This window comes from Balaenoptera physalus, assembly GCF_965194825.1.
Source record: "Balaenoptera physalus genome assembly, chromosome: 13".
Lineage (NCBI taxonomy): Eukaryota > Metazoa > Chordata > Mammalia > Artiodactyla > Balaenopteridae > Balaenoptera > Balaenoptera physalus.
Window position 1 is genome coordinate 25,515,462 of NC_138892.1, and position 23,620 is coordinate 25,539,081.

General features: G+C 38.3%; 2 protein-coding genes across 3 annotated transcripts in view; one reads left to right on the forward strand and one right to left on the reverse strand.

Moving 5' to 3' along the window:
• Nucleotides 1–6,789, forward strand: part of CCDC38 (coiled-coil domain containing 38) — a 43,715-nt gene extending 36,926 nt beyond the window's left edge. Inside the window, exons 12-15 of the mRNA XM_082419568.1 lie at nt 298–486; nt 1,245–1,450; nt 3,555–3,648; nt 5,741–6,789. Coding sequence (XP_082275694.1) covers nt 298–486; nt 1,245–1,450; nt 3,555–3,648; nt 5,741–5,854 — 603 coding nt within the window. The 3' untranslated portion in view covers nt 5,855–6,789. The remainder of the gene's footprint in view (nt 1–297; nt 487–1,244; nt 1,451–3,554; nt 3,649–5,740) is intronic.
• SNRPF (small nuclear ribonucleoprotein polypeptide F) overlaps nt 1–14,664 on the reverse strand; it is a 36,334-nt gene extending 21,670 nt beyond the window's left edge. The window contains exons 1-4 of one of the 2 annotated variants that reach the window (XM_082419547.1): nt 14,421–14,664; nt 12,372–12,497; nt 7,667–7,731; nt 6,926–7,062 (exon numbers count right to left, since the gene is read on the reverse strand). In XM_082419547.1, coding sequence (XP_082275673.1) covers nt 6,996–7,062; nt 7,667–7,731; nt 12,372–12,497; nt 14,421–14,651 — 489 coding nt within the window. In that variant the 5' untranslated portion in view covers nt 14,652–14,664 and the 3' untranslated portion in view covers nt 6,926–6,995. Of the gene's footprint in view, nt 1–6,925; nt 7,063–7,666; nt 7,732–12,371; nt 12,498–14,420 lie in introns of those variants that run through there. The other variant, XR_014252285.1, reaches the window with a different exon arrangement.
• Nucleotides 14,665–23,620: the final 8,956 nt, after the last annotated feature.

The window sequence follows — 23,620 nt, forward strand, 5'->3', positions numbered from 1 at the left end:
TTCCTAGAAGAAGCATGTTTTAAATATAAATAGGGAATACAGTAAGTGTTACTTTAGAAGAAAAACGGGGGACTTTATGGCAAACAGGACCATCAGAAAGCTTGTTAAACTAGGAGGTGGGACAGACAAGCTGTTTGAAGTAAACTATTGGTAACAGATCTTGACTTGTAATTAAGGGTTGGTGGCTCTGTAATGAGTCTGTGGTTTCAGGAGGGGTCTCGCATGGCTCCTGGAGCTACATCTGTCTTGAGTATTATTTGTCCTTGGCTTTATGGTGATTCTCATCTTCCTGAGCAGAAGCAGGAATGGGGGCAGGATGCTACCTGGAGAACGATTTACTTTGCCCAGAAGTTTATTGAGATCCTTTTATCTGCGAATGCCGGGTACACAGTGGAGAGACAGAAAGAAAGTTTCCTTATGGTCCCGAAACATGTTACCTACAAGCTCGAGCATCTCTACCAACAGTTAAAACGGCACAGTGGCCAGGTACAGGGATCAGCAAGGTTTGGCCTAAGCCTCTGCTTAGACTAGAGTACTAGAATGGCTTCCCAATGGAGAGAATGAAAACTCCTCAAAAGGTTTTATAGGCCAGCTTAGGAATCTGTTTGCTTGTAACTTTTTTTTTCCTCTTAGAGAATGCATTCATTTATTCAGCAAACATTTATTAAGTGCACAGTTATGTGCAAGGTGCTGCTTTAGATATAAGTGTAAAAATAAGAAATAGCTCCTGCCTTCCAGGTGCTTACAGTCTAGGAGGGGAGATAAGGCGTGTACGCAAATAACTATCATACAGGATTACAGTTTTAGCAAATAGAATAGTAAGTGCAAAAAAGGGAGCTCACACACTGTGCTGCTAGGAAATGCATTAGAGTGGGGAAAAAAAGGATTTAAAATGTTTATGTAGTGTCTACTTGAATGGGAATGATACACAAAAACATTCAAGCAAAAAGACAATCTGTCCCATTAAGTTACTTCTTATACCTAGACTGAAATATTTTTAAAGAAAACAATCCAAGGTGTTACTATAGTAATGATCTGACTATAAATTATAATATAAATTCAATGCTGCATTTTCTCACTGTTCTATGTTGTATTAAAGTTTTTCTTTTAAAAAAGGAAATATTTAGAACATAAAAGCCTTTTTCATTATAATATAGTAAAAGGGAATTTTACGTTTATTGAATGAACAAGAAAATAGTAATGAAATTTTATGTTTTCTGCTCTCCTTTACTTCTCAACCTCAGGAAAAACTGATAGACTCTCTTAGTAAAAAAATTAATCAAGTATACAAAGTCTGCATTGGAGATGCTGAGGTTGGCAGCCTCAACCCAGTTCAAAAGCTGGTAAAAGTAGAGTCTCGCCTGGTGGAACTGAGTGATCTCATTGAATCCATTCCCAAAGAAAACATGGAGGCAATTGAGAGGATGAAACAGAAGGAACGACGGCAAAAGTACAGTCACTGTCTTATGATATAAATGTAGTGAAAGACTTAATGAGAAGCTGTTTTTGCTTGGATTCCACACACATTAAGGAAGTCTGTTATATGGCAAGTCTCTATTATACGCCATATAGAGATACAGTGGAATCAAACTCAGCCCTGCCCTCCTCATGGAGCTATTATTTAGTGTGGAGACACATAACATCCATATTCTTACGAAATAAATTATCTCGTTATCAATGGTAAAACGAGCACTGTGAAGGAAAGAGCTCATCAGGGGCAAATGACATAGTTTTGGATGGGCAAGGGGTCCTTCTAGCCTGAAAAAGTGAATTTTCAGAGTGAATATTCACTACTTACATGAAAATTTTCAAAGGGCTATCATGTAGAAGGAGAACTATACTTGTGGTGAAGGGCCCAAGACTAGAATTAGGAGTCTTTCATTGGAAAACTACAGGGAGACTCAATCTATGAAGGAATTGTTTGAAAGTTAGAGCCATGTAATGAGGGTTTTCCTCAGTTCCTAACTGCCAACACTTACATACATCACATTTACTCATTAACTCATTTATTCCCCAAGATAATCTCATGAAGATTATCATCCCTGGAACACATACCACCACCCTCACCTCCACCCCTGCCCAGCCCCCATGTCCCCACATCTTTGCCTAGCTTGGGGCCTTTCCCGGAGAATCCACTGATTTACAAATTTCCATACCAAGTTAAATAAGGATTTTATGTACACACTACCTTTGAGGCAATGATTATTATAAATATAATATGATCCTTAGTATAATGTAGCATATAGAGAATGCTTATAGGTGGAATAATGTTCATGTTACAGCAAAAAAACATGTTGGCCGGCATACTAGAACTATGGCTATGAGCATGGGCATTAGAGCTGACCCGCCTGGGTTCAATCCAGGTTCCGCCATTTACAACTTTTGTGACCTTAGGCAGGCCACACAACCTCTCAAGTTTCAGTTTCCTTATCTGTAAAATGGCAGTAATAATGGAACTTATCTCACAGGGTTGTTGTGAGGATTAAATTATCTATGTAAAAGCGCTAAAGCATGCTTGGCATATAGTAAGTACTCAAAGAGTAGCCATTAATATTAGATAATTTGTTACTGCTTACATTACTGGGGTGGGGGGGATATTGTTTCCTCCATATAAAAACAAAGTTCAGAATATATTAAGGTGATTCTGATGGGATTTTATTGAATATGAAGCAAATTTTTTAAGAAATCATAAATGAAAGATCACTCCTTCCAGAAGACCTTTGACTAATTACACTAAGAGCATTTGCATCTTGTAATTTCTACTATTTCCAGTAGTGATACATGAATCTAATTCCAATTACTTATCATTCTTATCAAAAGGAGAATTTTACTGGATTTTTCCCATGGTTTGGAGGCACCTAACATAACACCTAATTTTGCATAAAAAATGTTCAGTGAATTTTACATTGATAATTATATACATCCATAAAAAAGCTCTCACTTGTCCAGTGGTTATTCTGCACCAGGCATTGGACTAGACAGTTTGCGTAAGTCAGCTCATTTAATTTTATCCTCATAACAACCCTAAAGAGAACAAAGACAAATAGTATTTCTTGGCCTTAATTTGAGGATAACATTCAAAAAGATTTACTGGAAAGTATGTTTTTGTGGTTATCCATTGAACTATATACACTTGTGATCTGTGTACTTTTCTGCACATTATACTTCAATAAAAAGGTTTAAAAAGGGGGGAAATAGATGGAAATTAATTCAAGTGGCCGTCATACGGATTAACTGCGAAGTACTGAACTGTAAATGGAGTGATGAGAAAGCTTTGCTGAGGTGCTTGTTTTAGACCAAGGTTTGGGTAGATTTTACTTCTTCCAAAATGGTGACATGCATTTTCTTCCCATTTCACCACAAACAGGATTTGTTGTTGAATTTCACCTGAATATTCAAAACCCATAGATTTGGGTGAAGATGAAGTATTATTTTCATTTAACCTTAAAGGAAACTTTATAATATTTAGATAATTCTTTACCAAATAGTAATGATGTAGGTCTTTTTTACTTTCTGTGATTTATAGTTAGAACAATGTCTTCCCCTCTTGACAGGTTGCGTGAAGAGAAAGTGAAAGAAAAACAAAAACACCAGGAGGAAAGGCTAAAAGCTGCTCTGGAAAGAGCAGTAGCACAACCAAAGAAAAAGGTTTGTGTTTTGTTATTAATAGGTTCCACTATATCAACGTGTGAGGGCTTCTGTGGTGCAAAAACAAAATACCTAACTCATCTAATTTATCCAGGTTAAACTTCAGTAAGACTGCTAACAGCTTAAATTGATCTCTCTCTGGTTCCTTGCTACTTTTAGAATGATTCAAATTACTGGTTCTACAGTTCTCCATTAGACTAACTTTTTGGTAAAAGAAACCTCTCCCCTCTCCTCTTTTTCTTTAGCTCCAGGTGCCATGAAACTAGAGAATTAAAAAAGTAATAGTAAGTGAATTACATATTACTGGAAGGGTCTTTTAATCCTCACATTGTAAAAATAATGAGACTTATAATTGAAGTTAAAATAATTTACCCAGAGTCACTTCAGATTTAGCAGCAGAATCTGACCAGAAGCCAAGGTTCTTCATATTTCAAGATTACCTGTTCAATAAGTTTAGAATTGGGCAGTCACAGAGTGCACATGGTCTATGACTCCCCCTGGGTGTGAAGGGCCTTTTGTTTCTATATGCCACTCTCCCTCCTCTGAGCTAGAGTCTGAAGTATATTCCAGGAGGGCAATCTCATAGTTATCTGCAAAGCTAATATGGACATTGATTCTCACCATAGTCATAGCTAACCTATAGTGAATGCTTGTGCGCCTCACAACCAGCCTTTGAGGTAAGTACTTAAAGTTCTGAAGTATGGTAACTGTTAATATGTACTATGTCAAAAAGTGATGATTAATTTTATTTAAATAAGCATTTCATCTTTAAAAGGGTCTGTACTTATCTAGTTCAACTCTGCCTATGAAGACCTAACTTCTCTTCTTCTAAGAGAGAATTAACCATTCATCACCCTGCCACATGTATATACTATTATTTACTAAACTCACCAAATTAAAGTGATTATTTTTTAATATATCCATCTTTCCTTTTAGACCATGAATGAGTTTTCTGACCTTTGTATCCCCAATGCCTGGCACATAGTGGACACTCAATAAATGCTTACTGAATTAACAGACTAAAAATGAGAATGAAAACTAAATCTGGAAGAAAACTGGAGAAAGAATGTTGATAAGTCAACAACGTATGAAGACCTCTGAAAGAAGATTTTACTCTTTCAGAGGACATTTAGGACATTTCATCACTGGCAATTTTCTCAGACAGAAATTAATAACAAAGGTTATCAAAGGAGATCATCACCAGTGGGGGGAAAAATATGACATTAGGAAAGGAATTCAAGGATTCCAGTCCTCTTAAGGATATTTTTGTTGTTATAATGAGGGGAGGATTGCTAGTGCTATTTAGTTCCCTGGAGTCAGGAATGTCAAACATTCTGCAATGCAGGGGACAGTCACACACAGGGTTGGTGCCCCTTTTGAGGCACAATGGAAACGTCCCATCAAATTTCATGTCCAACAGAAGTTTTCTTATCCATTTAATTTATACAAATTCAGATATAAAGGCAAAACAAAAAATAAATAAATGAATAAGGAGAAGGGGGAGAAAAGACTCAAAGAGAAAGATTAGTATGATATACTTGAGTATATGCTCCAGAGAGAATAAACAGGTATGAACTGGGGTATCCCTAAGCCTCTCCTGGTGGGACCAAGAGCCAACAGGATTTCTAGTGCCTAAGAAAATAGTACATGGTTTTCTCAAGTTTTTGTTTAACAGGATTTTTAAATGCCAGTCAGCTGTTGCTTAGCAGAGGAAAGTGATCTCTTCCAGCCAATGGAGTAGAAATTAGCTATGGCAGTTACTGAGAAATGAAGTGTTGGCCTCAAACATGGAGTTTCTCTAAGCTTAGCATATCTGAAACACAAGCTATCTGATGACTTTATCTAAATCCTCCCACTTCCCCATAAAACCTAACTGCCCTGTCTTCTGCATACCATGGTGCTCCATTCGTTACTTAACTTTGCCTGCATTTGGACATCCATTAAATTATCAATCCCTTTGTAACTGGGATTATTATTTACTATTTTAAACTATATTATTCTTAGGAAAAATCAAGTTAATATTACTATTTTAGTTACACTTCAATAGAAAATGGTTATATGAAAATATTAAGTACTTTTTCTTTTGTTTCAGCTGGGAAGACGACTTATCTACCGCTCAAAACCTCCATCTGGTAACAAACGTGAACTACTTTTAGTCAAGGATACAAGAATAAAATCACTGCAGGAAGAATATTTTTTCACATGAATAGGAGCAGTAAGACATTTATAACCAGAATGCTTTAGGCATATTTTGTAGATTTTTGCTTTTCAGTAATGGCAATATTCTGCCCCACACACAGGCCTAACCAATTTCAGGAAGACAGGTCCTTACTCTAAAAGGCCCTTAGGATTGGAAATGGGAGTTATTTTCTTTTGTTGAAGACCTTTATTATCCATATCCTAACCATTATTCTATATAGCTAAACATTTATACTTTCTGTTGTCCCAGGTGGGGATACACATCCAAAGTGACTTTACTGATGTAACTGTATGGTGAATGACCATTTAAGTGCAATAATGGCATTCTGACAACATAAGACTTTAAATAATCTTTTTTTTTTTTTCAACCAGTCCACAGGAAAGTTCATAGTGTAAATTTTATCACCGTGGAGTATACATTTTAACAATGTGCAACTCTAAAATATTGGTTTGAGGAGTTTAAAACTTAAATGAAAACTACTAGATTATGTTCTCATGAGAACATAATGAGACATAACCAACCATGAGACTGATTTTTAATTCACATTAAGGGGTTCTGTTCAGAAAACTTAATTCTCTTAAGTGAACAAACTGTATGTCTTCAGCCTAAATGTCAGTTCACAATTTCTGTTGTGTTCTATACTCAAAACCATTTTAATTTTCAGGTGATGTTTCAATTTTAGCTGTAATGTGCATATCATTTAGCTCACATTGATACAGAATTAACATGTAACTTATTGACTACTAAGTAAAATAATACAGTCTATATTAACTCTAAGAAAATATTTAACTTTATATGTGTCAAAAGTGGCTCAAAAATAACTTTAAAAGAAACAGTTGCTTTTAAAAGGTCTCAGTTAATACACAATTACAAGGGCTAAAATTGACTTTCATAAACATTTATAGAGCATATAAATAAATTTCCCTTATAGAAAAAAAAAATACAGCATTGGGCTTACATGAAAACCAACTTGAATAAAGTTGGGTGGCTTTTAAAGCATTAGTTCTGTGAATAATTTTTCAACTGTTTCAACATTTGAGCTCTGCATGTAAATATCTGAATATGAATAGCTCACAGTCAAGTTGAAAAACGAACAAATCTTTATTGTCTACAAATATATATAAAAAAAAATCCCCCCCGAAAGATGCTATTCTCTCATTTCCCCATCTTCTTCTTCTTCTTCAACACCCCTGATATAAAGGACATTATTACACCTGTAAACAGAAAAACAGTCCATTTTGTTGTTCCAACAAGAAACCATATAAATTTTAACCATACTTTTATTAGATTTTTTCATTACAAAAAATATTAATGCTAAAATTACATCATTTCTTTCTCTTTTTTAAAAAAATTTACCTTTGGTTTGTTAAAGAGCACGTGACACTCATTTGTATACCATGCGGTTGTTATAAAATGGTATCTTTATGATCTTCCAAAGGGAATAATGACTAGAATTTGGAGATGTGAAGCTAGTTCTAGAAAATAAGTATAATTTGAATCCTAATAGCAGCCAGACCCACCTAAAATTCAAAACCAAGCTCTTGCAAATAAAACCACTGAAAAAGGTACAGTTAAGAGCTACAAAGTTTAATATCAACACTAGAAAAACCTTAAGAATGAACAGCTCCAAAATATTTAAATCTGCTTTGACAAGTTTAACAATTTCAAGAATCTTGAAGTCTAGTTGTAGAATGTTATGTTAAATTAATAGTGATTAAAAAAAAGTAATTCTGAGATTGGGGCACTAATAGTTTATTTAAACAGGTATTCTTACTGCTCACCAGTAACTCCTTATATAAACTACTGATGTTTTGTTACCTTATTAAAACTTCACCCAGATGTCCAGATAATGCTCCATCTATGTATTCTTCTGTGTTTGCAAGCTTTAAATAAAAAGAAAGTATATTAGTATAATCACACAAGAGGAAAATAGTATTATACACCTAATATTGGTGAGAGAACTTATTAACTGAGACCTTTCGGTACCAATGACTCACATTTACCTACAATAATTAGAAGATTAGCTTTCTATTACTACTGTAGTACTTTTTGGTTTCATATAAACATTCAGTAAAGTTAACAATGATGGATGTAGAACTGATATATAATAAAGCTCATTTCAACACAATTTTTAAAATATCTCAATAATGTAATATTTCTTTCTATTAAACATTAAAACAACATGTCAAGGAAGACAGTCTCCAATTTATAAATAAGCTGTGAATAATTCCCGTCTAAAGAAACAGACATTAACTTTTCTCAGAGTAATAGCATTATATCATACTGAGGAACCCAATGGGTACAAAAGCTATGGCTAAAATACCAAATACTCTTATATTAGTCAACAACCAAATTAAAGAACTGAATAAGAATTTTTTTAAATTATGTGCTAATAAACAGGAAAAAAATAAGCTCTTAAGAGGAGGTTTAATTAAGAGTGACCTTTATAGTTACTTTAGAGAACTCTATTACTTCTGATTTTACATCAAAATGTTTAGCTTTCCTTTTACATAAAAATAAACTTTACTTATAATTTTAAAAACTTACAATCAGTGCTACTGGGACTCACAAAAGAAATGAACAAGATAGAAAGGAAACAGGGAAGTTTCCTTCATTAACTAGGCAAGTGGGCAAAGGGAAAGAAAAACAGGTCTTAGAGAGGATATAAGGTAAGGCATTTAAAACATGTTAATGAATTAATAATGCTACTGGATATTATTCCTTCTCCTATAGAGAACAAAAAATAACCTCTTATTCTCAGGGGATATGGTTTTGTCTGAAATGTTGTCAACAATTAGTTTTGTATGCAGTAGCTCTCAGAAATAATTTTTTTAAAAAGTGATTATTTCTGGCAGATGTTCACCAACATTTAACTGGTTTCTAAATTATAATAATGCTCCAAAGGCCTTCTACCACACTTTAAAAAAATTGAACTATAGCTGATTTACAATGATGTGTTAGTTTCAGGTGCACAGCAAAGTAATTCAGTTACACATACATTTTTCAGATTCTTTTCCATTATAGGTTATTATAAGATATTGAATATAGTTATAGTTCCCTGTTTTATACAGTGGGTCCTTGTTGTTTATCTATTTTATACACAGCAGTGTGTATCTGTTAATCCTAAGCTCCTAATTTATCTCTCCCCACTCCTTCCCCTTTGGTAACCATAGGTTTGTTTACTATGTCTCTGAGTCTGTTTCTGTTTTATAAATAAGTTCATTTGTATCATTTTTTAGATTCCACATTTAAGTGATATCATATGATATTTGCCTTTTTCTGTCTGACTTACTTCACTTAGTATGATCATCTTTAGGTCCATCCATGTTGCTGCAAATGGCATTACTGCATTCTTTTTATGGCTGAGTAATATTCCATTGTGTGTGTGTGATACATATGTACCACATCTTCTTTATTCACTCATCTGTCGATGGACATTTAGGTTGCTTCCATGTCTTGGCTGTTATAAATAGTGCTGCTGTGAACACTGGGGTGCATGTACCTTTTTGAATTAGTGTTTTCTCCAGATATATGCCCAGGAGTGGGATTGCTGGGTCATAATGGTAACTCTATTTTTTAGTTTTTTAAGGAACCCCCCCATACTGTTCTCCATAGTGGCTGCACCAATTTACATTCCCACCAACAGTGTAGGAGGGTTCCCTTTTCTCCACACCCTCTCCAGCATTTATTATTTGTAGACTTTTTAATGATGGCCCTTCTGACCGGTGTGAGGTGATACCTCATTGTAGTTTTGATTTGCATTTTTCTAATAATTAGTGATGTTGAGCATCTTTTCATGTGACTCTTGGCCATCTGTATGTCTTCTTTGGAGAAATGTCTATTTAGGTCTTCTGCCCATTTTTTGATTGGGCTGTTTGGTTTTTTTGTTTTTTGTTTTTTGATATTGAGTTGTATGAGCTGTTTGTATATTATCACATTTTAAATAAAACCCAAAATTCTTACAATCCCTTAAAAGGTCTTCCATGACTACCATTCCAATCTTTCTATCATACTTCCTGTAACTCACTCTGCCCTCACCTTCTTGTTGTGCCTTGAAAAAAAAAAGCATGTTTCTGCCGCAAAGCCTTTGCAACTTGCTGTTCCCTCAAATTGGGATGCTCCTCCCCAAACACTCTCTTCAGTTGCTCATTCAATTCTGGTCTCTTTTTAAATTTACTTCCTCAGAGAGGCTTTCCCTGGCTATCCTATCTAATATTGTACACTCTTGTCACCCTCTTCCATTTCTGCTTTCTTTTTCTCCATAGCATCTATCATTACTGATATCATATCACATTATATTACCATCTCCCATCACTAAAACACAAACTTCTTGAGGATAGGGACTTTGTTTTGTTCACTGGTGTATTCACAGTGCCAGGCACATAAGGGGCTCTCAGTAAATATTCACCGAGTGAACAAACTCAAAAGCATCACCAATGTGGTTAGTTACTCAGAGATACATTTCATAACTCTGGTAGGTTCACCAGGAAGCTATATTACTTCTAAAACCAAATATTTGGTGGGTATTCTTTATTCCTTTCTTTTAATGAGATATAATTCTTATAAAATTCTCTTTTAAAGTATACAAGTCAGTGGTTTTTAGTGTATTCATAAAGTTATGTAATTATCACCACTATCTAAGTCTGGAACATTTTCAGCACAATGGATATAGTCTTCAAACTTCTCTATGGCCTTGGTAAATGATTCCTGCTTAGGGAATTTTCCAGGCCAAAACCATGCTCTATAAGAACTGTGGGGACCTGAGCATTGTCTGTTCAGGTGGTAAACTCTTAAATTAAGGAAAATCTCAGCTTTGGGCCTACAAGTGCTCCTATTAGTACTTTGCCTACAGCACTACCAGTTTGGAATACTTGGAGTCACGATTGGTTTGACCATCTATCTAGGTACCCTTTAAAATTCATTCATCAGCCATTAATCAGTCACATAAATACCTGAGCTTCAGGAAAATATAACCTCAAACTCTTTCTTCAAAAACCTGGCTGAAAACTATTGAATTAAGCAACAAAAAACCAAACATTTAAAACCAAACATTTAAAAATGGACAAAGGACATCAACAGGCATTTCTCCAAAGATATGTAAATGACCAATAAGCACATAAAAAGATCTTAATATCACTAATCATTAAGAAAATACAAATCGAAACAATGAGATACCACTTCACACTCATTAGGATGACTATTAAAAAAACCCAGAAAATAACAAGTGTTGGTGAGGATGTTAAGAAATTGGATCCCTTGTACATTGTTGGTGGAATGTAAAATGGTGCAGCTGCTGTGGAAAACAGTCTGGCAGTTCCTCAAAAAATTAAACAAAGAATTACTGTATGATCCAGCAATTCCACTTCTGGATACAGACTCAAAAGAACTGAAAGTAAAGACTCTAACTGATATTTGTACACCTATGTTCACTGCATTATTCACAAGTCAAAAGGTGGAAACAATTCAAATATTCACCAACAGAAGAACGATTAAAATGAGGTAGAGTTGACCCTTGAACAACACAGGTTTGAGACCGCGTGAACGAGCTGATGCAGAACCACGGATACGGAGGACCAACTATGGACTCAAGCATCTGTGGATTTCAATATACCAGGCAGGTCCTGGAACCAATCCCCCAAGGATACTGAGGGACCGCTACACACAATGGAATATTTCAACCATAAAAAGGAATGAAATTCTGATACATGCTACAACATGGATGAACCCTGAAAACACCATGCTGAATGAAATAAGCCAGACACACAAGGACAAATATTGTAGGATTCCACTTATACGAGGTTCCTAGAATAAAGACAAAAAGAACAGTGTTTACCAGGAGGCAAAGGGAATGGGGAGTTATTGTTTAATGGGTACAGAGTTTCCCTTTGGGATGATGAAAAAGTTCTTGAAATGGATAATGGTGATGGATGCACAACCATGTGAATGCAGTTAATGCCACTGAGTTGCACACTTGAAAATGGTTAAAGTGGTAAATTTTGTGCTATATATATTTTACCTCAATTAAAAACAAAAAACAAAACCTGGCTGAAACATTTACAGAAGCTAGTTTAACAGACAAGTAGCCAGTTCATCAATTCTTTTGGTCAGTCTGTCTTCTCCCTCAAGAATTGCTTTTATCAAATTACTTTGATGTTGTACATTTAGCATTCATCAAAACACTTAAGAATTTCACTGGAAAAGTTTCTCTCAGAGCTAAGTGCTGGGAAAAGTTTTGCTTTTTCTGCAAACGCTAGTGTATTTGTCTTATGGCATTGTGAATCAACTGTCTGAGCTCTTCTTACTTTTAACCACTAGGAGTCAAATCTGTGCTTGAATTTTGGTTTAATATGTCTCCTATATAGTTATCACAGTTACAACACCCTCCTTGGCCTTGACTTTATTCCTGAATTTTGCTCTGTGTTTTTCAATTAAATTAATTACATCTTTGTAAGTCACACTAAACCTTTGAGGAGTCAGATGAAGAAAAATAGAATTTAATGATCTTTGTAACTCTTCAGCTTACCTGCATGTTCATATAGCCATCTACAGACACCAGGTAGCCTTTGTACTCCATTCCCCACTTAAGCTTCACCATTACTGGCTTTCCTGTTAATCCATTGAGGAAAGGTTTGGGATTGAGGGGCAAACTCTGCACAAAGAACAAAAAAAGAGCCCAACTGATTATTTTTCCTTAGTTTGGCTTCCATTACCTACTCTCTTCTCTATCAAATCACCAATATTTTATAGTTACAAATGAAGCAAAACTCTTGATTCCCTCTCACATTATTACACAATTTTCACTTTTGTTGAAGAGCATAAGAGAAATTTAAATACCCAGTTAGCCAATTTCACCTTCAATCCATCAAGACTCATAAAAGTATTCACTGTTCACTTAAGAAACACTGAACACCTAATATACATCACTCACTGTTCCAAGGCCATAAAGAAACAAAGGTAAAGGCAGAAAAAAGAAAAAAAAAAAAAAAAAAAAAAGCAGATAACAGTCCCTGTCCTCAGACCCACAGTGGGAGGGGGGAGGGCCAAAACACATGCAAATGGACAATTATTTTGCAACGTAGTAAGAGGAGATATGCTATGTACAAGGGTACCAAACAATCAAACAATCCAGGGTTAAAAGAAAAGGAAGGGTTGCCTGAAATAAGTAATGCCTCTGTTTTAAAGGATGAGAGGTATTTCCAGAGGGAAAAGGGCTGATCTGGCGGGGTGGGGTTGGGGGGTAACTATGTAAAAGAAGGGAAGAGTGAATCAACAAGGGATATCAGGGACACACAAATTAGTTTTGTATGAGGCTACAGAAGGAGGCAGGGGCAGATCATGCGCCACGATTTTCAACTGAATTCCAGGAGCTAGGACTGGGTCTTCTTTGACTTTGCAGTGCCTCCTAGATATGGGCAGTCACTTAATGTTTGTTTACTCAGCAAACCGGTAGTACCCCCAGTGAATTCAGGCTTTTCTTCCTTTCCTCATCTGCTCACTCATCGGCCCAAAGAAAGAAAACAACCAAGAAACTTGGCTACTAAACCCCTCTAGAATAAGCACATTCAGAGTGATCTCAAATGGGTCTCCAGTTTTCACTCTTGTCTTTCTCCAACTTTTTAGCCACACGGCAAGTAGTATTTTTATCTTACCATATCTCTGCTTAAAATGCTTCGATGCTTCCAACTGCACTTGGAGTGGAACCCAGACCTCCTAAAACGGCCTAAGAGGTCTTGCCCGACCCTATCTCATGACCACTATCCTTGCAGGCGGCTGTGGCTTTCTCTCAATTCCTCCAGCTAGTCAGGTGTTCCTTCCGGCCTCAGAGCCTGTGCTTCTGTTCCCTGAGCTTGAGGTACACACGCTTCCTCCTGCTCTTCACGGGGCTGCATTTCATATCGCTTAGGTTTCAGGTTCAATCCCTCCTCCAAGGGATGCCATCTGTAACCACTCTTCTAACGTACCACGGCGCCCCCTCACAGCACCCTGTTTGCTCCCTTCTTAGCAGTTAACGTTGTTCGAAATTATGTATTTATCGTTGTCTGATTAACGTCTGAGTTAACCTAGAGCAGGGTCCGCACCAGTACTTTTTATCCTATATTCCTAGCACCTAGAACGTTACCTGGCCCTAGCAGGCGGCAGGCGCTCAGTAAAGCTTTGCTAAACGAACAGGAGAATGCTCAAAGCCTGGGCTCTGTGTTCCGAAGGGCTGCAGGGTCCCCTAACACCACGGGACGAAAGCGGACTGTGGAGTGTGATAAGTGGGACGTGAAAAACCGCTGCATTTTTACCCCAGCCCTGTGGCCCCAGGCAGCAAGGACACCTCAGGCTCGGATACAAAACGAAGAAGACGAGGAAGGGGGCAGGGGCACTCCTGGGGAGGGGAGCGCTTCGGAAGGAGGGCGCGCCTCAGACACCCAGAGCAGGGAGAAAGGGGCTGGCAACCCGGCGCGCCGCGCCTCACGCGGATGAATGGGAAACGCGAGAACCAACCACCAGGCCCGGCAAGGCTTGTCACCCGCCCTCTCTCTCTCGCTCTCTCTCACGGGACACTGGCCGCTCTCTTTCTCCTTACCATCGCGACTACTGCTGCAGTAGTGGGCAAATGCTGCAGGCTACTCGCCGCCGACCCAGCTGTCGTCCGACCCTCGTGACTGGAGTAGCCACAGCAGGGCCCCAGCCGCGTAGCTTCCAGAGAAATGGCCGCCAAATAGCAGCGTGACCTTTCACCTCCGACTACCTCTCTTCTGGCTTCTGTGATTGGACGCAAAGAGGTGCATGCTGATTGGAGGAGGTGGCTGGGCATGTCTCCCGGCAACCGGCGGCGCCGAGCGGGTGCGCGCCTCCCTGGCAGTGCGCAGCTCCCTGGCAGTGCGCGAGCCTGTGAAACTGGCTGCTCCACGCCAACGGGAGGATACCTGCGAGGCTGCAAAGGCCGTGACGCGGCTCGGGTTTCTCGTTTGCTCACCTACCTCGAGGGTGCACTGTGTACCCTGTAGAGTGGACGTGACGTCTTGCCAACTTGGCTAGTGGGGGGTTCCTTTGTCCTTGTACACCTGGGAGAACGAATTTGGGGCTCTCGGGTTTCCTCCTCACTTTCCCACAGGATCTGGGCTGGGAGGTCTCCTCTGACACGGTCCCCTTCTCTCTGTTCTGTAACGCTCAATGCTCATGTCAGCCCACTTCAGGGGAAGTGGGAGAAGCAAGACTAGATAGGCTAAGGGACGTGAAACGCACCGAAGAAAGTCAAGTACAGAATATATTTCAGATGAGGTTAGATGGAGTCTAGAACATGGTGTGGTGGGCTCCCGCTCCATCTGTTTCTTTTGCGTTGTGAGCAGAGGCCCGCTACAGTCTTTATACTGCACGTATAGTGCAGAAGGTGGAGGATGTTTACGCTATCACGGATTGATCCTTCTAACGTAAGAGCGGAATTGTTGGGTCATACAGTAATTCTGTACTTGACTTTTTGAGGAGCTACCAAACTGCTTTCCACAATGCCTGCACCATTTTACATTCCCGCTAGCAATGTATGAGATTTCTAATTTCCCCACATTCTCACCAACACTTACTTACCAATAAAAAATATTATCATAGTCATCCTAGTAATCCTAATAATCATAAGCCATCTCATTGTGGGTTTGATTTGCATTTCCCTAATGACTAATGATGTGGAGCATCTTTTCACGTGCTTATTGGCCACTTGTGTATCTTTGGAGAAATGTCTGTTCAAGTCCTGTATGCCTTTTTTTTTTTTTTATGGCTTCTGTTGGGTCTTCGTTTCTGTGCGAGGGCTTTCTCTAGTTGCGGCAAGCGGGGGCCACTCTTCATCGCGGTGCGCGGGCCTCTCACTATCGTGGCCTCTCTTGTTGCGAAGCACAGGCTCCAGACGCGCAGGCTCAGTAATTGTGACTCACGGGCCTAGCTGCTCCGCGGCATGTGGGATCTTCCCAGACCAGGGCTCGAACCCGTGTCCCCTGCATTGGCAGGCAGATTCTCAACCACTGCGCCACCAGGGAAGCCCCTGTATGCCTTTTTATATGTTCTATTTCTGGAACCCTTGAATGTATTGCCTAATTTGAAAAGTCATGTGACCATTCTGGATCTCAGTTTCTTCGCTGATAACAATGAAGGGATTGGACTCGATCGGGGTTTTCAACCTCAGTACTAGTGACATTTGGGGCCAGACAATTCTTGTTGTGGGGACTGCCCTTTGTATTGTAGAATGGATGTATTGCAGCAGTATCCCCAGCCTCTACCAAGTAGATGCCAGTTGCAACGCCCTCCCTCCAAGTTGTGACAACCAAAATGTCTCCAGACATTGCTCAGTGTCTTCTGGAAGGCACAGTCGTCCCCTGTTGAAAACCACTGGGTTAGAACAATGATTTGTAAACACAGGCCACAGACTTGGATCACTTTACAGGTAGTATTGAGGCTTTGCAAACTATTTGTATTATTAAAAAATAAACAGGGCTTCCCTGGTGGCGCAGTGGTTGAGAATCTGCCTGCCAATGCAGGGGACACGGGTTCGTTCACTGGCCTGGGAAGATCCCACATGCCACGGAGCAACTAGGCCCGTGAGCCACTACTACTGAGCCTGCGCGTCTGGAGCCTGTGCTCCGCAACAAGAGAGGCCGCGACAGTGAGGGGCCCGCGCACCGCGTTGAAGAGTGGCCCCCGCTCGCCGCAACTAGAGAAAGCCCTCGCACAGAAACGAAGACCCAACACACCCAAAAATAAATAATTTTTTTTAAAAAGATAAACAAATAAACAAAACAACTAACAAATCGTACATTTATTTAACAGGGACTGTATAAGAATGATGAAAACCTGATGCTTCTCTGCTTTTGATTAGAATGAAATCAACTCAAAATACAAATACTAGTTGATAATCATGGATCAGAAGCTCTGATTGGCATTTATATACATATCTGATTTATAAAAATGGGAAAGCAAATTGTCAATAAATGATGTTTTTTAGTTTCATAAATCATAGATTCAGTTTGGGGGGAGGGTAGATAATAAACCCCTTTGGGGGTAAAAAGGCTGGGAACCCCTCAGCTAGCTGACCAGCGTTAAATACTGACTTTAAACACAGTTCGGTTCTTTGCCGTACTTCCACAAGGTGGCAGTGGTGAGTTTTGAGTAAAATTTCTAATCATACAGGCACTTGGAAGTTAATCTGTTCAAAAGGGGACTTCACTGTTCTCAAAACACAACACAGAACAAAACCACATAGAACTTCTCCCACAGTCTCCTGTGCTGTACAGTCTCCATCCCCCTCATCCCTCAAATGTTTCCAGTGAATCAAATTTTTAAAAATAAGCTTGTTATTCTACTTTTCATCTGTTACCCACCTTGTTGCTAGAAGTATCTCTAACTTCCCCTCCTCCAAAATAAAATGAAAATCTGGACATACTACTCTGCTACCTTTTTTGGTTCCCATTTACCAGCGGCCTAAAACAAGTTCCTTGCCAAAGTTTCTTTCCAGCTTTATGTCTTTCCGTTCTGTCCCACAAACCACAAAGCTGGCCTTTGAATCACAGGCCATGTTTTTTTTAACAACTCCACGTACTTACACATGATACTCTCTCCATCTAGAAATCCTTTCTCCTGTTTGCTTTGCCTGGAACATTCTTTTCTCTATGATCCAATTCAAATGGGCACTTTAGGTCTGAAGACTTCTCTTAAACTTCCCCAGGCCATTAGCTATTCTGTCACATGGCTCTACACCATCTATCCTGTTGTAACACCAGCTACCCTCTATTTTACAGAAAAAAAGATTTTGTTCATTAACTCGTTTGTTGCTGTTACATTTCGTTCCCTAATGCAATGCACATCATTTTCCACATTCTGTTGTCTAGAACACAGTCACATGACCTCACCTAAGTCCAATGGAGGCTGGGAAATGTGCTTTGTCAGTGCACAGGAGGAAAAGGCAATGTGAACACAGAGTGGTCTCTGCCACACTCAGAAATTCTACTCTAACAATTAGGTTACTTTTTACAATTTTACCTAACCTCTTATATGCCATCTGTTTACACTCATTCTATTTTAGGCTGTATATCAATATTGTTATCCAGCTTCATTATCACCTTTCTTTGTCCTGGGGTATTTATCAACTATAATTCCAATGCTGAAATAACTACTGTTAAATTTTGTTATCATCTCTTTTCTCTATGTATAAGTGTATGTATTTTGACATAGTTGGAATAATATATAAATTTTTATCCTATTTTACTTAACATTATAGTAAAAATAATTTCTCTTTCTTAGGAATGTTTCAGTATCAATATTTTTAATGGCTGCATAATATTTATCATATATTTAGATATTATACCCTAATTGTTGGGATTTAAGTTGTTTCTTGATTTGTTACTATATAAAATATCAATCTAGGAATATTCTATTTATGTATGTATATTTCTTTCCTTTACGTCCATGTATCTCTGTACAAGTCTTTCTGTAACATGGGTGCCTCTGTGTTACTAGAGGTAGTTTAGCGTAAAGTATGTGGACCCTGGAATAGGCACTGCTTGAGTTCAAGTACTTTCATGGGCTTTCTGACTTTGAGTTCTTCATTTGCATAGTGGGGCCAACAGTAGTTTCTACCTCCTAAGGTGTGGGAAGACTAAATTAGTTAATAATTAAAAGAGATCCTTTCCTTCTTGTAACTTTCATTCATTTATTCAGCAAATACATATTGTGTCAGAATGTGCTGATCATTATTCTAGGGGCTGTGGATGCAACTGTTCCAAAAGGAAGGAACAACCTGTGGGAGAAACACAACCAGAAAGCAAAGAAATAATTACCACTGTTATGTGCTGAAAGGAAATGACCTGGGCGAGGAGATAGAGAAATGGTATGGTGGAAAGTGAAACCAACTCAGATAAGGAAGTTCTATTTTGCCTAAATTTGTCTAAAGACCAGTCTGCCAAATGACAAATATACCAAAAATTGGCAAATATCTAAAACAGGTTGTTCAGAATGTTCACTGCAATGGTTTCACTGTCAGTGTGTGGGAAGGGTAGAGGCAAAGCTCCAGTTTACAAAAATAGAGAAGACAGCAAAACCTTTCCGATGGAAAGTTTACCCTCAAAGAGTGCTAGGCATCCTCAGATGAAATACATGCAAAATTGATAATCAACTGAGCTGAACCCATAAATCCTTGGAGGAAAACAGCTGTGGCAAAATGACTGCAGTGAATCTTGCACGTAATGAAAATTTCAAGAGCAATCAGTAATTCAGCAAGTGTGTGTTTAGTGAATTGACTTCCGTCTGGAAGTCAGAGAAGGCTTTTCTGAGGAGGTGATATTTAACCTGAGACCAAAAATATGAGAAGGCATAAAAACTCCTCTATTTGTAATAATTGGAGTACTCATATAGTACGTATTATAGATCATTCTGTATTGTGGTATTTGTGTACATGTATTTGACATCTACTGTAAGTTCCTTAAGTGCAAGGTAAACAAAAATTCAGTATTTGGTTACTGATAAATGTTGACTGAGTGTGGTGAGACAAACAAGTGTCTGCTGGACCATCCCTGTGGCTGTCTCTGGGTTGCTTGGTAATAAGCTTGCTGGGCTTGGTGGCTCCTTGCCCTCTCTCTGCAAGGGTTCCAAGTGCTAGCACAGCTGGGCAACTAGTGTTCCCAGCACTGGTATGGAACAACCCTGAGCAGCTGGCAACCAAGCTCAAAGACCAGTTTTCCTCTACATGCAAGGCTTTTCTCACAAGGAGGGGGCAGGCAAGTTTGCTTTTCTGGAGCACAACCCTTGAAGTATCTAGCCATGCCAAGCCCACACATATCTGTACATGGGTTGCTAAACAGGCCACTGACAGTTCTGCCTGCAGATTCCTGCCCGCACTGTTTGGCCCTAGCCCTTCACTCAATTGGATAACACCCAAGGCAGTGTTTCACTTTGCCAGTATTGAGTGAATGAATGAACACATGGAAGAAAATGATGACCAGACTCAGCTCTGATCTAGATGATCCCACAGGCATACTACAGTATAGAATTATAGGTGAGGAAAGCAATAAAGCCTTGAAACTGCAGTCTTAATGCTTGTTTCTCTTCTTCCAAATAGGGAGCTCCGCTGAAGATGCTACATTTGTTAAGCATAAGGTATCGCTGCTCTTTCTAGTCTTAATTTAGGTTGATGCTTTCAGAGAAGGAAAACCTTGCCAATGGTAACCAGGTATGTGGCTTGTTTTTTTTTTTCTTTTTTTTTTTTGCTTCCACCTATAATAAATTAATTGTGTATGGAACATAAAATAAATATTAAAGAATACATTGATAATCTGTTATGGTCAGTTATTTCCTCTTTTTTTCCCATCTTTTCTCTTCCCTTTTCTTCTCTCCCCTTTCATTCCTTTTCTTCAGTAGGCATCTATTTATCACTGACTCTATTACAGGCTCTGGGGATACAAAGATTAACAAATAGAGGCTTGGTTCCTGCCCATGTGGAACTAACTGGACCCAGTTAACAAAAGGAAGAAGAAAAAACACTTTCAAGGCAAGGAAAGGAAGGCAGAGTAGAAAAATAGTGAACTACAAGGGACTAAGCAACATCTTTTATTTTTTCCTACCTCGGTCCTACTCAAATCCTTATATAGTTTTTCCTTGCTGTGTGCTGTCTTCTCCCAGCTTCTCATAAATCCAACTTGCAATAATCATCAAAGGGTTCTACTGATATTACAGCAAGTTAACCATTTATTTTATCATATTTTCCAAGATGATCCTTAAAAACTTCTAGGAAAAGAGAAAATAGTACCTTTACAGCAGAGAAACTGGGCAAACACTGCCTTAACTAAGTAATGAAAGTCAAGATGACCAATGATGTCTGTAGATCTCATTTAATCTGCCAAATGTGTATTCTCTCCTTTGCCAGTTAACGATGAATGAACCATCTTTGAAACCAAAGGAAGTTCTGTGCACGAAGGGACTTCTGAAAGTTTTGGGGTCCTCAAGTGTTATTTGCTTTCTCCTTAAACCCTCTCCTCATCCATCCCTGCTCTCTGCTGAGACTGTCTTTTCTACTTTGAGCTTGATTAAGTGCATTTGGCCTACCAGTCAGGGCCACTTCCATTGCCATCATGCTTAACAGAAGTTGCTTTAAAATTGTTTTTATTAAAGTTTCAGACTATTTCAAACATACAGAAAAAGTGCAGAAAATAATGTGGCAACGTGAAACACACTCCATCTCTGATTTAGCACATTCTAACATTTTGCTATATTTGTCTCCCACGCCACCCCACACTCTTTAACATAGAGAAGTTCCATCCCTTCATCTCATTTTACAGCTCCCGACCACAATGCCAGTACTGCCCCTTTGAGAGGAACAGCAGGCTGCGTGCCTAGATCTGAAATTGACCATGCCCATCTTTAGCTTTTCTAGAACTTGTTCAACTTCAGCTTTTCCAGACATTGCCAAACTGTTCTTCAAAGTGAGTTTGTATTATTTAGGGTTCTTCAGAGAAACAGGATCAAGAGGTTCTGTGTATATATGCACAGACACAGACACACAAAAACACAGACACACACACACACAGATTATATCATATACGTATAATATGGAGAGAGAGACAGAGACAGACAGATTTTATGGAATTGGCTCACAAGATTGTGAGGGCAGACAAGTCCAAAATTTGTGGGGCAGGCCAGCAGGCTAGAGATTCAGGTAAGAGTTGATGTTACAGGCTTGAGCCTGAAATCTGCAGGGAAGCTCAGCAACTGAAAATTTAGGCAGGGCAGTCTTGGGGCAGAATTGCTTTTTTCAAGAAACCTCAGTCTTTGCTCTTAAGTCCTTCAACTGATTGGGTGAAGCCCACTCACATCATGGAGGGCAATCTGCTTTACTCAAGCTCTACTGATTTAAAGGTTAATCACATCTAAAAATATACCTTCATAGCAACATCTGGACTGCTGTCTGACCAAGCAACCAGACACCATAACCTAGCCAAGATGACACATCAAATTAACGATCACAGGGTTGTACCAATTTACACTCCTACCAGCACTGTTTGAGAGTTCTTGTTGCTTCACAGCATTACAAACTCTTGTAATTTTGCCAACCTGCTTAGTGTGAACAGGCATCTCATATTAATTTGGATTTCCCTGACTACTAGAAAACTGAGCATCTTTTTGTATGTTTACTGGTCTGAGTTTTCTCTTTAGTTATTTGCCTGTTTAAATCCCTTGTCCAATTTTACATTGGTTCTTTGACTTTTTCTCATTGACGTATAAGATTCTTTTATAATTCTGGATAAAAATACCTTATAGGTTATATGCATTGCAACTTTCTTCATCTTGGCTGTAGATTTTAGTCACTTGGGGAGCTTTTAAAACTCTAGGCACCTCAGCTGTATCTTCATCCACTTAAAATCAGAATCTCTGGGAATGGGACCTATGAATCAGTACTTTTAAAAGCTCCCCAGGTGCTGACTATGTGCTTCTGACAAACACTGTCCCAGACTGTGGCCTGAACTTTGATTTTGCCTATGGTATCTTCTGCCACACAGAAAATTTTGATTTTAATGTTTTCAGTTCACTAATCGTTTTCTTTAGAGTTTCTGCTTTTCATTTGGTTTACTTTTTTTCTTTACCCAATGTCACTAAAATATTTCCCTATATTTTCTTCTTCCCATCTCTTTTGTAAATTAAAATTTTGTGACAAGAATTTCTCTACATATATGACTAAAATTCTTATTTTGACAGATTATCAGCATCTTTTTTCTAATGTGCTGTTATGGAACTAAGAGTAACTTTAGTAAAAGTTGTGCAAAGTATTTATTTTTATGATGTGGCTATGTTATAGGTGAGAAAACTTTTGATTCTAATTGTTGTGTTCCAATTTTAGAGCTTCATTTTCATTTGTGTTAATATCAAAACTTTTGAAGGGCTATGGCTTTGCTGATATATTCTAATCCAGCTTCAGCAAGAGCTATTAATAATATGTATTGTCCCAATAAGAAATGTTTTAATTACCATTGACTAAATTGGGGAAGAGGGAATAGTGATAAAATATTTTCAGAGCTGAAATAGTATAAAGTGAAGTGACTAATTACTACTGGGTTCAACTCTGAACACAGGGGAGATATTTAAAGTAGTGGGAAGGTAGATTTGAAGAAGCATAGGTCGAGGCTGGAGTCTACACTTGATAAACTTGCTTAATGGAACACTATTGAGTGGACGCCTGCATTTAGCTTCCTTTGTGACTAACACCAGAAAAAGAAAATAAATCTTTACTTCTATCTTTAGTGTTTTTTGGAGCATGTTGCTTCATATTGTTTTGTTCTTTCTTCTCCATACAGCCCATGTGTCAAATTTTCTTATTTTCTGTGTTTGTCCAAGTTTCTTTGCTGCTCCTTATATTTGTCAAGACTTTTGGTTGCATGTAACTAAAACCTAAGTCAAACTAGCCTAAGCAAAAACAAACAAACAAACAAAAACCCTAATTATAGTTTCTGTTTTCATTTTTGTTGCAGCAGTATGCATGTTGGCGAGGAAACTATTGTTTGGAATCATTCACTAGTGGATGAAAGAAATTTGGAAGCAAGTCAAGAGAGAACAAAATATGATTTAATAGAAGAAAGTAAAGTTGTTTGCTTTATTAATGTCCCTTTATCAGATGCAGAGTCTTTTAGCCTTCCTAGAAGTACTGAAATACATTCCTTACAAAAGGACTCTCAGTGATTTAAAGCTCTCAGTCTCAGCACTATTGATTTCTTTTTATTGTGGTAAAATATACATAACATAAAATTTACCATGTTA